The sequence below is a fragment of the Schistocerca americana genome, chromosome 11 (assembly GCF_021461395.2).
Source record: "Schistocerca americana isolate TAMUIC-IGC-003095 chromosome 11, iqSchAmer2.1, whole genome shotgun sequence".
Classification (NCBI taxonomy): Eukaryota; Metazoa; Arthropoda; class Insecta; order Orthoptera; family Acrididae; genus Schistocerca; species Schistocerca americana.
Genome location: NC_060129.1, coordinates 196234074 through 196248167, shown reverse-complemented (window position 1 = coordinate 196248167; position 14094 = coordinate 196234074). Strand labels below are relative to the sequence as shown.

Sequence of the window (14094 nt, the reverse complement as noted above, 5' to 3'; positions counted from 1 at the left end):
GCCAGCACCACCCTGACGTTGGCCCGAAGTTCGCAGTAATTGTGTACAGGGCAGATGGGCAAGAATGAACTTCCTATTAAAATCTTTTTATAACTTTTTTTAATACTTAACCAATTATTGTGAGGCAAAAAAACTTTAGTGCCCTACTAAGGTAGAATTGTTATGCATTGCTACAATTCAAGTTAAGCACCACCATTATCTATATTTGTGTATCAAACAATGGAAAATTCAGGATGGAATGTAACAATATTACGGGAAAGGAAGTTGCTGCTCAACATATAGTGCAGGTACTGAGTCACAAGTAAAGCTTTCAGCCGGTAAAGCCTTCGAACACACACACACAGACACACACGCACGCCTGCACGGTCGTGCGCTCGCAGTCTTAGGCAACTGAGGCCTCCCTGTGGGCAGCAGCACCACTGCATGACGGGAGTGATTACTGAGTGGGGGTAAGGCCGGTATTACACTATCAAATTTCTTTGTCAAATATCTTTGTCCAATATCTTTGTCAAAGATATTTGATGGTGTAATAGGGAACTTTGTTAAATGTCATCCAATATTTGATCAAATCTAACGCCTCGCTGTAGATTTGATCAAAGAAGTCGCTTGTCTTCTGTTCACTGGAACGTGATATGTTATCATATGGAGTGCTAGCATAACTGCATTCTGTCGTCTGTAGTGTTTTTATAAACATTGCTGGTAAATACAATTGGTGTGTGCCGACAACTACAAAATTAATAGAGATGTACGAGGTGCATTCAAGTTCTAAGGCCTCCGATTTTTTTTCTCCGGACTGGAAAGAGATAGAAACATGCGCATTGTTTTAAAATGAGGCCGCATTCATTGTCAATACGTCCCAGAGATGGCAGCACCGTACGGCAGATGGAATTTTACCGCCAGCGGCGAGAATGAGAACTGTTTTAAATACTTAAAATGGCGACGTTTTCCTGACTTGAACAGCGTGCAATCATTTGTTTTCAGAATTTGCATGGTGTGAAACCAATTGAAATTCATTGACAGTTGAAGGAGACATGTGGTGACGGAGTTACGGATTTGTCGAAAGTTCGTTCGTGGGTGCGACAGTTTAATGAAGGCAGAACATCATGTGACAACAAACCGAAACAACCTCGGGCTCGCACGAGCCGGTCTGACGACACGATCGAGAAAGTGGAGAGAATTGTTTTGGGGGATCGCTGAATGACTTTTGAACAGATCACCTCCAAAGTTGGCATTTCTGTGGGTTCTGTGCACACAATCCTGCACGACGACCTGAAAATGCAAAAAGTGTCATCCAGGTGGGTGCCACGAATGCTGACAGACGACCACACGGCTGCCTGTGTGGCACGTTGCCGAGCAATGTTGACGCGCAACGACAGCACGAATGGGACTTTCTTTTTGTCGGTTGACATGGATGCCATTTGTCAATCCAGAAACAAAGCGCCAGTCAGCTCAATGGAAGCACACAGATTCACCGCCACCAAAAAAAATTTCGGGTAACCGCCAGTGCTGAAAAAATGATGGTGTCTATGTTCTGGGACAGCGAGGGCGTAATCCTTACCCATTGTGTGCCAAAGGGCACTACGGTAACAGGTGCATCATACGAAAATGTTTTGAAGAACAAATTCCTTCCTGCACTGCAACAAAAACGTCTGGGAAGGGCTGCGCGTGCGCTGTTTCTCCGAGACAACGCACCCACACATCGAGCTAACGTTACACAACAGTTTCTTCATGATAACTTTGAAGTGATTCCTCGTGCTCCCTACTCACCAGACCTGGCTCCTAGTGACTTTTGGCTTTTTCCAACAATGAAAGACACTCTCCGTGGCCGCACATTCACCAGCTGTGCTGCTATTGCCTCAGCGATTTTCCAGTGGTCAAAACAGACTCCCAAAGAAGCCTTCGCCGCTGCCATGGAATCGTGGCGTCAGTGTTGTGAAAAATGTGTACGTCTGCAGGGCGATTACGCCGAAAAGTAACACCAGTTTCATCGATTTCGGGTGAGTAGTTAATTAGAAAAAAAAATCGGAGGCCTTAGAACTTGAATGCACCTCGTATGAAGCTGATGAAGCGCTTTACAACGTGAGGCACGCTGAATACAAAAATAGATTACGAAGATTGGAGACCTTACCTAACATGACCTAACCTAACGTGACCTAACCTAACCTGACCTAACCTGACCTGTCCTAACCTAACCTAACCTAACCTAACCCTGTCCTGTAGCAAGGAATCGGAGTGTTACAGTGAGCCTGTCTTCTGCAGATGTAGCAGTCCTTAAGTGAATATTGTGCTTTGCGATATGAGGATACACTTCACTGAGCGCATACAGAAATGTATGCTCATCCACTCTTCAGTAATTGATGTACGACTTGACATCCTCCACTATAAGCTCACGTAACAAGTTTTGTGGAATGCTTTTATCGTGTCGTCATAAAACCCACGGCTTCACCCAGATATGTTTCCTTTTTTTTCCCCCGCTTCTCTTCTGTATGCACACACAGTGCAGTTGTGGTACATGCAACTGCTGCGGTTAATAACAAGTTGTTGTTGTCAGCCATCTTGAACCTTGACGAAAAATATGATGACAGTGTAATACCCCTTATAGAGCTACGTCAAAGATCTTTGTCAAATTTATTTGACGAAATATTTGATCACATCTTTGATCAAATCTTTGACAAAGAAATTTGATAGTGTAATACCGGTCTAAGGAGGGGCTGGGGTTGGGAGGGGAAGGGGTGACAGAGCTGCAGATGGGGGCAGAGGAGATAGAGGAAGTGGGGGCAGAGGGGGTGGCAGAAAAGGAGAGAAGTAAAAAGACCGGTTCCGATGGTGGAATGGTGGCGTTGTAGTGCTGGAATGGGAACAGGGAAGGGGCTGGTTGGGTGAGGATAGTGACTAACGGAGGTCGAGGCCAGGAGGGTTATAGGATATATTGCAGGGAAAGTTCCCACCTGCGCATTTCAGAAAAGCTGGCATTGGTTGGAAGGATCCGTATGGCACAGGCTGTGGAGCAGTCATTGAAGCATGTCATGTTTGGCAGTGTGCTCAGCAACAGGGTTGTCCACTTGTTTCTCGGCCACAGTTGTTAGGAGGCCATTCATGCTCCCCACCTCTCGTTGTGCCCTGAAATGAGAAATGTCCTACCCTCTATCCTCCCCACCCCACCCACAGTGGTATTCCACTATCCGCCGACCTTAAACAATATACTCGTCCGTCCCTACACAACCCCTGTTCCCAACCCCGTACCTCGTGTCTCCTACCCCTTTAATATACCTAGATGCGAGACCTGTCTCGTTCATCCTCCCACCACCACCCACGCCAGTCCGGTCAAAAACATCACCTACCCCATCAGAGGCAGGGCTACCTGTGAAACCAGTCATGTGATATACTTACTAAGCTGCTGCCACTGTGGTGCATTCTATGTGGGCACGACAACCAACAAGCTGTCTGTCCGCATGAATGGCCACCTACAAACTGTAGCCGAGAAAAGAGTGGACCACCCTGTTGCTGAGCATGCTGCCAAACACAACATCCTTCATTCGACTGCTTCACAGCCTGTGCCATACGGATCCTTCCCACCGACACCACCTTTTCTGAACTGTGCAGGTGGTAACATTCCCTACAATAGATCCTACATTCCCAAAACCCTCCTGGCCTCAACCTTAGTTAGTTATTGCCCTCATCCAGCTCATTAACTAAGGTACGAACATATGGCATTGGTTCCCAAGTATGCGAGTGGCTCGAAGACTTCCTAAGTAACAGAACCCAGTACATTGTCCTCGATGGTGAGTGTTCATTGGAGGTGAGGGTATCATCTGGAGTGCCCCAGGGAAGTGTGGTAGGTTCGCTGTTGTTTTCTATCTATATAAATGATCTTTTGAATAGGGTGCATAGCAATGTGCGGCTGTTTGCTGATGATGCTGTGGTGTACGGGAAGATGTCGTCATTGAGTGACTGTAGGAAGATACGAGATGACTTGGACAGGATTTGTGATTGGTGTAAAGAATGGCAGCTAACTCTAAATAGAGACAAATGTAAATTAATGCAGTTGAATAGCAAAAAGAATCCCGTAATGTTTGAATACTCCATTAGTAGTGTAGCGCTTGACACAGCCACGTCGATTAAATATTTGGGCGTAACATTGCAGAGCGATATGAAGTGGGACAAGCATGTAATGGCAGTTGTGGGGAAGGCGGATAGTCGTCTTCGGTTCGTTGGTAGAATTTTGGGAAGATGTGGTTCATCTGTAAAGGAGACCACTTATAAAACACTAATACGACCTATTCTTGAGTACTGCTCGAGCGTTTGGGATCCCTATCAGGTCGGATTGAGGGAGGACACAGAAGCAATTCAGAGGCAGGCTGCTAGACTTGTTACTGCTAGGTTTGATCATCATGCGAGTGTTACGGAAATGCTTCAGGAACTCGGGTGGGAGTCTCTAGAGGTAAGGAGGCATTCTTTTCGTGAATCGCTACTGAGGAAATTTAGAGAACCAGCATTTGTGGCTGACTGCAGCACAATTTTACTGCCGCCAACTTACATTTCGCGAAAAGACCACAAAGATAAGATAAGAGAGATTAGGGCTCGTACAGAGGCATATAGGCAGTCATTTTTCCCTCGTTCTGTTTGGGAGTGGAACAGGGAGAAAAGATGCTAGTTGTGGTATCAGGTATCCTCCATCATGCACCATATGGTGGATTGCGGAGTATGTATGTAGATGTAGATGTAGATCCCCTTCCCTGTTCCCACCCAGTGCAGAACACAATGCTTCACAATCCATGCTGTGTGGATCCATCTACATCCACATCTATGTCAACATCCATACTCTGCTAACCTCCATGAAGTGTATGGCAGAGGGTATGTTCCATTGTACTGGTTATTAGTGTTTCTTCCCGTTTCATTCGCATATGGAGCACGGGAAGAATGCCTCTGTGCAAGCAGTAATTTTTCTAATCTTATCCTCAGAATCCCTGTGTGAACGATAAGTAGGTGGTTGTATTATATCCCCTGAGTCATCATTTAAAGCTGATTCTTCAAACCTTGTTAGGAGACTTCCTAAGGATGGTTTGACTGTCTTGAAGAGTCTGGCAGTTGAGTTTCTTCAGGATTCTGTAACAAAGAATGAAGGCTATCACGAGCAGATGACATAGCTGCTGGTAAACTTTTCAGGATGTGAGGTCATGGTCCGTGAAACTCTTCTATTCTTGACGTTTTGTCGAAGACTGCGCTGCACATCCCGACTCGGCGCAGTCCTGGACGAAACGTCAAGAATAGAAGAATTTCACGGACCACAACCTCTCATCCCGAAAGGCTTTCTAGGCACGTGTCAAACAAACCTGTGATCGTTTGTGCTGCCCATCTCTGTATATGTCTAGTATCCACTGTTAGTCCTATGTGGTGTGGGTCCCACGCACTTGAGCAATATTCTAGAACTGGTCACACGAGTGATTTGTAAGCAGTCTCTTTAGCAGACTGATTGTACTTGCCCAGTATTCTATTGATAAACCAAAGTCTGCCAGTTGCTTTACCCCTGCCTGAGTCTAAGGGATCATTCCATTTCATATTCGTACAAAGTGCTACCCCCTAGGTATTTGTCCGCAGCTCGTGGTCGTGCGGTAGCGTTCTCGCTTCCCACGCCCGGGTTCCCGGCGGGGTCACGGATTTTCTCTGCCTCGTGATGACTGGGTGTTGTGTGACGTCCTTAGGTTAGTTAGGTTTAAGTAGTTCTAAGTTCTAGGGGACTGATGACCATAGATGTTAAGTCCCATAGTGCTCAGAGCCATTTTGAACCCACGTATTTGTATGAGTCGGCAACAGTGACTCACTGATATTATGGTCGTAGGATACTATATTTTTTCGTTTCGTGAAGCACACAGTTTTACATTTCTCAACATTAAGGGCAAGTTGCCTATCCTCGTAGATCTTATTAAGTTCTAACTGAATATTTATGCAGCTTCTTTCAGACAGCTGCATCACCTGCAAAAAGTCTGATTTTACCGTCAATATTGTCTGCGAGATCATTAATATGGAACATGAGCCGCAAGGATCCCAACACACTTCCCTGTGACACACCCGAAGTTACTTCTACATCTCACAATGGGCGTGCCTTCGAGTTTTGGGTGGGAAGGGAGAGAGAGATTATTACTTTTCTGGTATTTGTCTGACGCGTACTGTGAATGGCACTACCAGTACACGAGATGGCACAGAATACTGAAAAATGTTGGTAAGTGAATTAAAAACACCAAATAATGTAATAATAAAATGCAACATGTATCTGCAAGGAATCTTTGCAAACTGATAAATAATTCTTGTAGTTGTTGTTGGTGGTAGTAGTAGTAGTAGTCGTAGTTGTAGTATAAGGAGCGTTCAAAAAGAAACGAGCCAGAGGCATAATTACAGAAACCAATACCTGTATGTTAGAAGTATTGACCTGGCTGTTGAGACACTCGTCCCACTGTGACACAAGGCGGCGAATGGCTGCCTCATAAAACTCCTGGGACTGCAGTGTTAACCAGGTCCACACGTACAGCTGGACGTAGTCATCAGAGGTGAATTGTTTGCCTCTCAGAGCCTTTTTAAGGGGACCAAAAATGGCGTAGTCACAGGGGGAGAGGTCTGGGCTGTACGGAGGGTGGCCGACAACCTCTCATTTGAATTTATGGAGGAGTGCCCCGACTGTATTGGCCGTATGAGGCTTTGCGTTGCCGTGGAGCAGAATGACACAACAAGTGAGATTTGCCTGGTCGTTTTCATTTGATCTCTTGGCAAAGGGTGGTCAAGGTTTGAAAGGAACGCCGGGCATTCACTACTGTCCCGTGCTGCAGGAAGTGAATCGGTAGGGGGTCCTGAAACTTCATGGCAGATTAAAACTGTGTGCCCGTCCGAGACTCGAACTCCGGACCTTTGCCTTTCGCGGGCAAGTGCTCTACCAACTGAGCTACAGAAGCACGACTCACGCCCGGTCCTCACAGCTTTACTTCTGCCAGTATCTCATCTCCTACGTAAAGTTTGGAAGGTAGGAGACGAGATACTGGCAGAAGTAAAGCTGTGAGGACCGGGCGTGAGTCGTGCTTCTGTAGCTCAGTTGGTAGAGCACTTGCCCGCGAAAGGCAAAGGTCCGGAGTTCGAGTCTCGGACGGGCACACAGTTTTAATCTGCCAGGAAGTTTCATATCAGCGGACACTCCACTGCAGAGTCAAAATCTCATTCTGGAAACACCCCCCAGACTGGGCTAAGCCATGTCTCTGCAGTATCCTTTCTTTCAGGAGTGCTAGTTCTGCAAGGTTCGCAGGAGAGCTTCTGTAAAGTTTGGAAGGTAGGAGATGAGATACTGGCAGAAGTAAAGCTGTGAGGACCGGGCGTGAGTCGTGCTTCGGTAGCTCAGATGGTAGAGCACTTGCCCACGAAAGGCAAAGGTCCCGAATTCGAGTCTTGGACGGGCACACAGTTTTAATCTGCCAGGAAGTTTCATATCAGCGAACACTCTGCTGCGGAGTGAAAATCTCATTCTAGTAGGTGGTCCTGTTAAAAAGGCTCTGATGGGTAAACAACGTCCATACGTACGTGCGGAACTGGTTAACACCGCAGCTCCAGGAATTTTACGAGACAGCCATTCACCGCCTTGTGTCACAGTGGGACGAGTGTCTCAACAGCCAGGGTCAATACTTCTAACATACAGGTACTGGTTTCTGTAATCATGCCTCCAGCTTGTTTCTTTTTGAATGCCCCTTATAGTAGTATCAGCAGTGCCCTATAGGGCATTTAAGGGGCGGGGGAGGGGGGGGGGGGGAAGAAGAAGAAGAAGTCAGTTAACATAAAGTACAACAGAAGTCATACACCGTGCAGTCGCTTTAATACGACCACCTGTCAAAAGCCTTAATAGCGACCTTTTGTGACACAAACCACTGCGAAACACGCAGGGAGTGTGTCGCTGAGGTTCTGGAGTGTACTGAGAAGTACGAGGAGCCATCCCGACCCTAGAGTTGTGGCCAACTCGACTAGGTTTCTCAGTTGAAGATACACGGTGCAAAGAGCCCGATCGAGGTGGTATACAGACAGCAGATTGCCTTCATCTGGGCAATCAGTTGCTCGACAGTTGCAAGTCAGTCGGCCTGTACACATTTCCACAGCCACCATTCACCCCTGTCATTTAGTGCCCAGGTTCACCAGTTACCTCGGTGCCGGTTTTGGATAGTTCCATTTTGCCACACACAGTATAGTTTAACCGTGGCAATTTACAAACATAGCCATTTTAATGTCAGTTGGGTCGTTTTGGGGAAGGAGACCAGACAACGAGGTCATCGGTCTCATCGGATTAGGGACGGACGGGGAAGGAAGTCGGCCGTGCCCTTTGAAAGGAACCGTGCCGGCATTTGCCTGGAGCAATTTAGGGAAATCACGGAAAACCTAAATCGGGATGGCCGGACGCGGGATTGAACCGTCGTCCTCCGGATGCGAGTCCAGTGTTTAACCACTGCGCCACCTCGCTCGGTGTAATGTCAGTATGTTGCGCCGTGTATGTATTGTGGCAGGGACTACACTGCTTTCCACATCCCTCCGACATGCTTTATACGGGCTAATTCACAAAGATAAGCAAATATTTTGATATGTTAGTCTACAAATAAAACTAAAGAAAGAAGTTCATACAAACATAGATCTGCAAATGTTTAGTTACGGAGTTATGGCTAATAAAATATTTTGCCTGAAATTTAGCAATTTTGCCAATATGAAGCCATCACAAAACTGTATGAGGTTAAAGAAAAGCACGACTCCCATTTATTTTGTTATTATTGGTCTGGTGAATCTAATAAAACACGTCCCAGATGTGTATCTGCAGTAGTTTTCCAGAACATCCAGAGAAGCAAAGAAGTAATTTCGTAAAATTTTTGATTTATTAACTACTTGACCCAATTTGTTTTTTAAATTCCAGACAATTGCACAAAGTTTTCGACAGGATTTGTAGATAGTTTAATTTTGGAAAAATGATGGTAATAACATTAACTGAAACTCTATGAATGTGTCAGAGAATCTGCTTTTATTAATACCATAGCACAAGTGACTTCATTTTAAACCAGAAAAAAACTAAGCTCAGCGTTAACAAAGTTGTACAGCATACATACAATTTCACAATAAATGTTCAAAAATGTCTCCACTGAGTTCAGTGCATTTAGCTTCACGTGTCTGTACAGATTTTGTTCCTCGTTTCAGTTACACAGGGTTGTTCTTAATTTTGTCTATTGCATTCATAATGTGAGCAACTAATGTGGGACGTGTATTGATTTTGTCCTTGTAAGCTTTGTCTTTCATTCATTCCCATACACAAAAATCCATTGGTGTTAAATTGGGTGATCTGGTTGGCCACAGACGTGTAGCGCCACAACCAACCCATTTCTGGGGAAAATGTTCACTCAAATGTGTAGTTAATTTAAATGTGTTGGTAAAATATGGAAGCATGCTGTCATTTTGAAAATACATTTGCAATGGCATAGCATTCTTCTTGAAGGAATTTTAAGTACAACTCAGCTGTTAGATGTCCTGGGAAAATGAATAGTCCAGTAAAGTGTGCATTGATTACACCACACCACGCATTTATGCTAAATCACTGCTGGAAATTGTGTTGCACTGTTACATGTGGGTTTGCTTCAGACCGTATGTGCTCAATATGTAAATTGTTTATACCATCTCGCATAAACTGTGCCTCACCAGTAAGTAAAATGTGTTTCTGTAACTGGCGATTAGTATTTAACCAGGTGCACAACTCCAAGCGAAGGCAGGATCTCCCCGATGTAAATGATGCACTTTTTGTTTATGGTAAGGATACAGATTATTGTACTTCTATGTATGCCATACCTTAGACTGTGAAATGCCTAATCGTTAAGAGATATGTCGTACCTGGGCATCCATAATATCCTCCTCATCATCTTCATGTAGCGAGCATTCGTACTGATTGTGAATGATAGGTACAGAACCTGTCTCCTGCAACATTCGAAACACTCTAATAATAGTTCGTGCATTCGGAATCTTCCAAGTTGGATAATGTACGCAATATTCGTTAACTGCAGCTCTAGCATCGCCATCACATTTGCCATAAACAAACACCATATCGGTGTATTCCTCTGTAGTAAATTTGAAAGGCATCCCTGTTTCATAAATAATCTACAAACTAAAACAGTTTCTATGTGGTTTCACTTAAATACACTGTTGTTATGTTCTTTCACTGAACAATACAAAAAAAACTAACTCATTTCAAGGTTAGGAAACAACTGAAAGAACTCACTAACAGTTGTCAACAATGACATAAACGTTTCTACATTCTTAATGGAAAGTAAACAAATTTACTTTTACAGTTATCTTTGCTTCTCTGGATGTTATGGAAAACTGGGACATATTTTATTAGATTCCCTGGACCACTAACAACAAAATAAATGGAAATCGTGCTTTACTTTAACCTCGAATAGTTTTTCGGTGGCTTCACATTGGCGAAGTTGCTAAATTTCAGGCAAAATCTTTTATTAGCCGTAAGTCCGTAACTAAACATTCGCAGACCTATGTTTGTGTGAAGTTTTGTCTCTAGTTTTACTCGTAGAATAACATATTAAAATATTTGCATCTCTTCGCTGGTGGTGACACCTGCCACCTGTGAGTGGTTACTGCACATTGACACCGAACATCGGCAGTGGTCACATTAATGTGACAGGACTGTTTATATTGTGAGTAGTTTGTGTAATGTCTACAATTTACAGTGTAGATGCTTTGTTACTTTTGATACATATTGGCATTAAACAGTCTGAAGACTGGTAGCATAGGTTCATTTATTTACCGTAAAATCTCAGTGCGTTTATGATCTGAAACCACCTCCAATTGTTCCAGGAGGCAGCCACAAGCGGATACACTTCAGATATTACACGGTAAGAGTTTCATTATTTTATTGACACATTTGTTTTGCATAGGAAGGTTGATGCCTTCCTATTTCTTTTTATTTATTTAATGTTTTTTTCCACATCTGCCTGGATTGTCCTTTAGAAATTATCACTGATTGTGGTTGCACAGGAGGTAAATGTTGGTATGGTTCCTGTGAAAAGAACGTGTTCAGTTTCTTCCTTATGCACTCTTAATCCAAACTGGTGCTTTTCTAGTGATGCTGTCGTTGACCACTCATTGATACTGGACTTCCCTCCTGTAGAAATTCACTTCACATATAAATTTAATTTGCAAATAAAAGATAAATATTCAGTAATGTTAAATATTCTAATATCATCAATAACTTGCTGTCTCTTTGTCGTGTGACAAATTGCTTTCTTCTCCAGAGCTCTAGGAACTGAACTTCCTGCTTGTTTCGTCCCTGTTAAGTTCGTATAAATAATGTTCTTTATGACAAATATGGAAGGAAGGAAGCTTTAATCTCCCTTCAATGTGATGGTCATGAGAGATTGAGCACAAGCTCAGATTGTCAAGGACGGGGAAGGAAAGCGACTGTGCCCTTTCGAAGGCATCCTGGCATTTGCCTGGAGCGATTTAGAGAAATCACAAAAACCTAAATCTGGATGGCCGGACGCAGCTTTGAATGGGCACCCTCCCGAACGCGAGTCGACTGAGCTAAACACTGCGCCACCTCGCTCACTGTAACAGATGGGCCTCATCCACTTGTCTCCTCTTATTTTCATCACTACCAGTAATTGGCTGTCTTATCCCTGTCTTGTCCAGACCTTTTAAACCGTCACAGTGAGCAATCATTCGGCACTTTCCGTTAAAGTAGTTCCTGTTTTAGACAGCTTGAGGATAATTTCATTCCTGAATGTACCTGTATTTAACTGTGCATCTAGTGTAATATTTGTCTGAATTGAAATCACTGTTGTTGCCATCACGTTGTTGTTGTTGTTGTTGTTGTTGTTGTCTTCAGTCGTGAGACTGGTTTGATGCAGCTCTCCATGCTACTCTATCCTGTGCAAGCTTCTTCATCTCCCAGTACCTACTGCAGCCTACATCCTTCTGAATCTGCTTAGTGTATTCATCTCTCGGCCTCCCTCTACGATTTTCACCCTCCACGCTGCCCTCCAATACTAAATTTGTGATCCCTTGATGCCTCAGAACATGTCCTACCAACCGATCCCTTCTTCTAGTCAAGTTGTGCCACAAACTTCTCTTCTCGCCAACCCTATTCAATACCCCCTGATTAGTTATATGATCTACTCATCTAATCTTCAGCATTCTTCTGTAGCACCACATTTCGAAAGCTTATATTCTCTTCTCGTCCAAACTATTTATCGTCCACGTTTCACTTCCATACATGGCTACACTCCATACAAATACTTTCAGAAATGGCTTCCTGACACTTAAATCTATACTCGATGTTAATAAATTTCTCTTCTTCAGAAATGCTTTCCTTGCCATTGCCAGTCTACATTTTATATCCTCTCTACTTCGACCATCGTCAGTTATTTTGCTCCGCAAATAGCAAAACTCCTTTACTACTTTAAGCGTCTCATTTCTTAATCTAATTCCCGCAGCATCACCCGACTTAATTCGACTACATTCCATTATCCTCGTTTTCCTTTTGTTGATGTTCATCTTATACAGTCCTTTCAAGACACTGTCCATTCTGTTCAATTGCTCTTCCAAGTCCTTTGCTGCCTCTGACAGAATTACAATGTCACTGGTGAACCTCAAATTTTTTATTTCTTCTCTGTGGATAATTTTCCACTCCGAATTTTTCTTTCGTTTCCTTTACTGCTTGCTCAATATACATATTGAATAACGTCGGGTAGGGGCTACAACCCTGTCTCACTCCCTTCCCAACCACTGCTTCCCTTTCGTGCCCCTTGACTAACTGCCATCTGGTTTCTGTACAAATTATAAATAGCCTTTCGCTCCCTGTATTTTACCCCTGCCACCTTCAGAATTTGAAAGAGAGTATTCCAGTCAACATTTTCAAAAGCTTTCTCTACATCTACAAATGCTATAAACGTAGGTTTGCCTTTTCGTAATCTAGCTTCTAATATAACCATCACGTTATCCTCATAAAAGTTTATCAGTGTGCAACTACATGATTACCAATTAATAAATTCCTGCACAAAAGATGACACTTTTGATTCTGATGTAATAATAGGAAGTTCCGTTTATACATTTGGTGTCAGAATAGCAAGTCGTCTGTACAGAATGACGTTGAAGCCCACCACCTGCATTACAGTCATAAAATGTAGTGAGTGTTGGCCAATTTTTCTTTTTTGAGTGTTGGACGTTTTCTTCCTTTGCATTGTCAGAGTAAGTGTTAGTGTGTTTGGGGCAGTAAGATTTCTTTTTCTTTCATGGCATTTAATTATGTTTGTATTGGGTTGAGTATGATGTTTAATTTATCTCCTCCTAAAACATAAGATGAGATACTGAGCTGTAGAAAGTCAGTTTATTTTTGTAGTTAAATGTTTTGTTTCTGTGGGATTTTATGGGTTGAAATGGGAACGAAAGCAGCACAATGGCAGAATCAGGAACGCTAGGTGTGTTGGAACCTGAAGCGGTACAGATTTTGTTGTGAAGGTTAACACAGTTGACAGCGCACGATGCGCAGTTGAGGAGTGAATTAACATCTAGGAGTGAGCGGGAGACCGCATCGGATCAGTCATTGCTGCCTAGTATGCCGCAGCAGGAGATTGATCCAGCTGCCACGAGTTTGATTATTCCGTTTTCTGGCAAGGCATCTGAGGATGGGTGTTCGTTTGCGGAGGACTTGGAAACTCCAGCTGTGATGAATGGTTGGTCTGATGAACAGTTTTTATATGTAGCCAAGATTAGATTAACAGGTGAAGCAAAGACGTGTGTAAGGTGTTCTGAGGCCTTAAGGAAAGCGGGACACTTTAAGCAGTTGAAGGAGGGGCTTTTACAGAGTTACAATAAACAGAATAGTGGTCGGTGCTTCAGGGAGAGGTTGAGTACAATGACGAAGTGGCAGGGGGACACGCTAGAGAAATTTGCGGACAGAAAAAGAGAAATTAACGAGTATACTTACGAGTTGGGTCAGAGCGATGAAGCAAATGGTGTTTTGTTGCAGGAGGCCGAGCAAAGGGAACTTGATGTATTTTTGAGGGGGTTACCGGCACATATATC

General features: G+C 43.6%; 1 protein-coding gene across 1 annotated transcript in view; it reads left to right on the top strand.

Annotated features, from left to right (window-relative positions):
- The window catches only part of LOC124553544, a 233507-nt gene that overhangs the window by 95041 nt on the left and 124372 nt on the right, over window positions 1-14094 (top strand). Inside the window, exon 7 of the mRNA XM_047127391.1 lies at window positions 10867-10904. Within this exon, the coding sequence (XP_046983347.1) occupies window positions 10867-10904 (38 nt within the window). The remainder of the gene's footprint in view (window positions 1-10866; window positions 10905-14094) is intronic.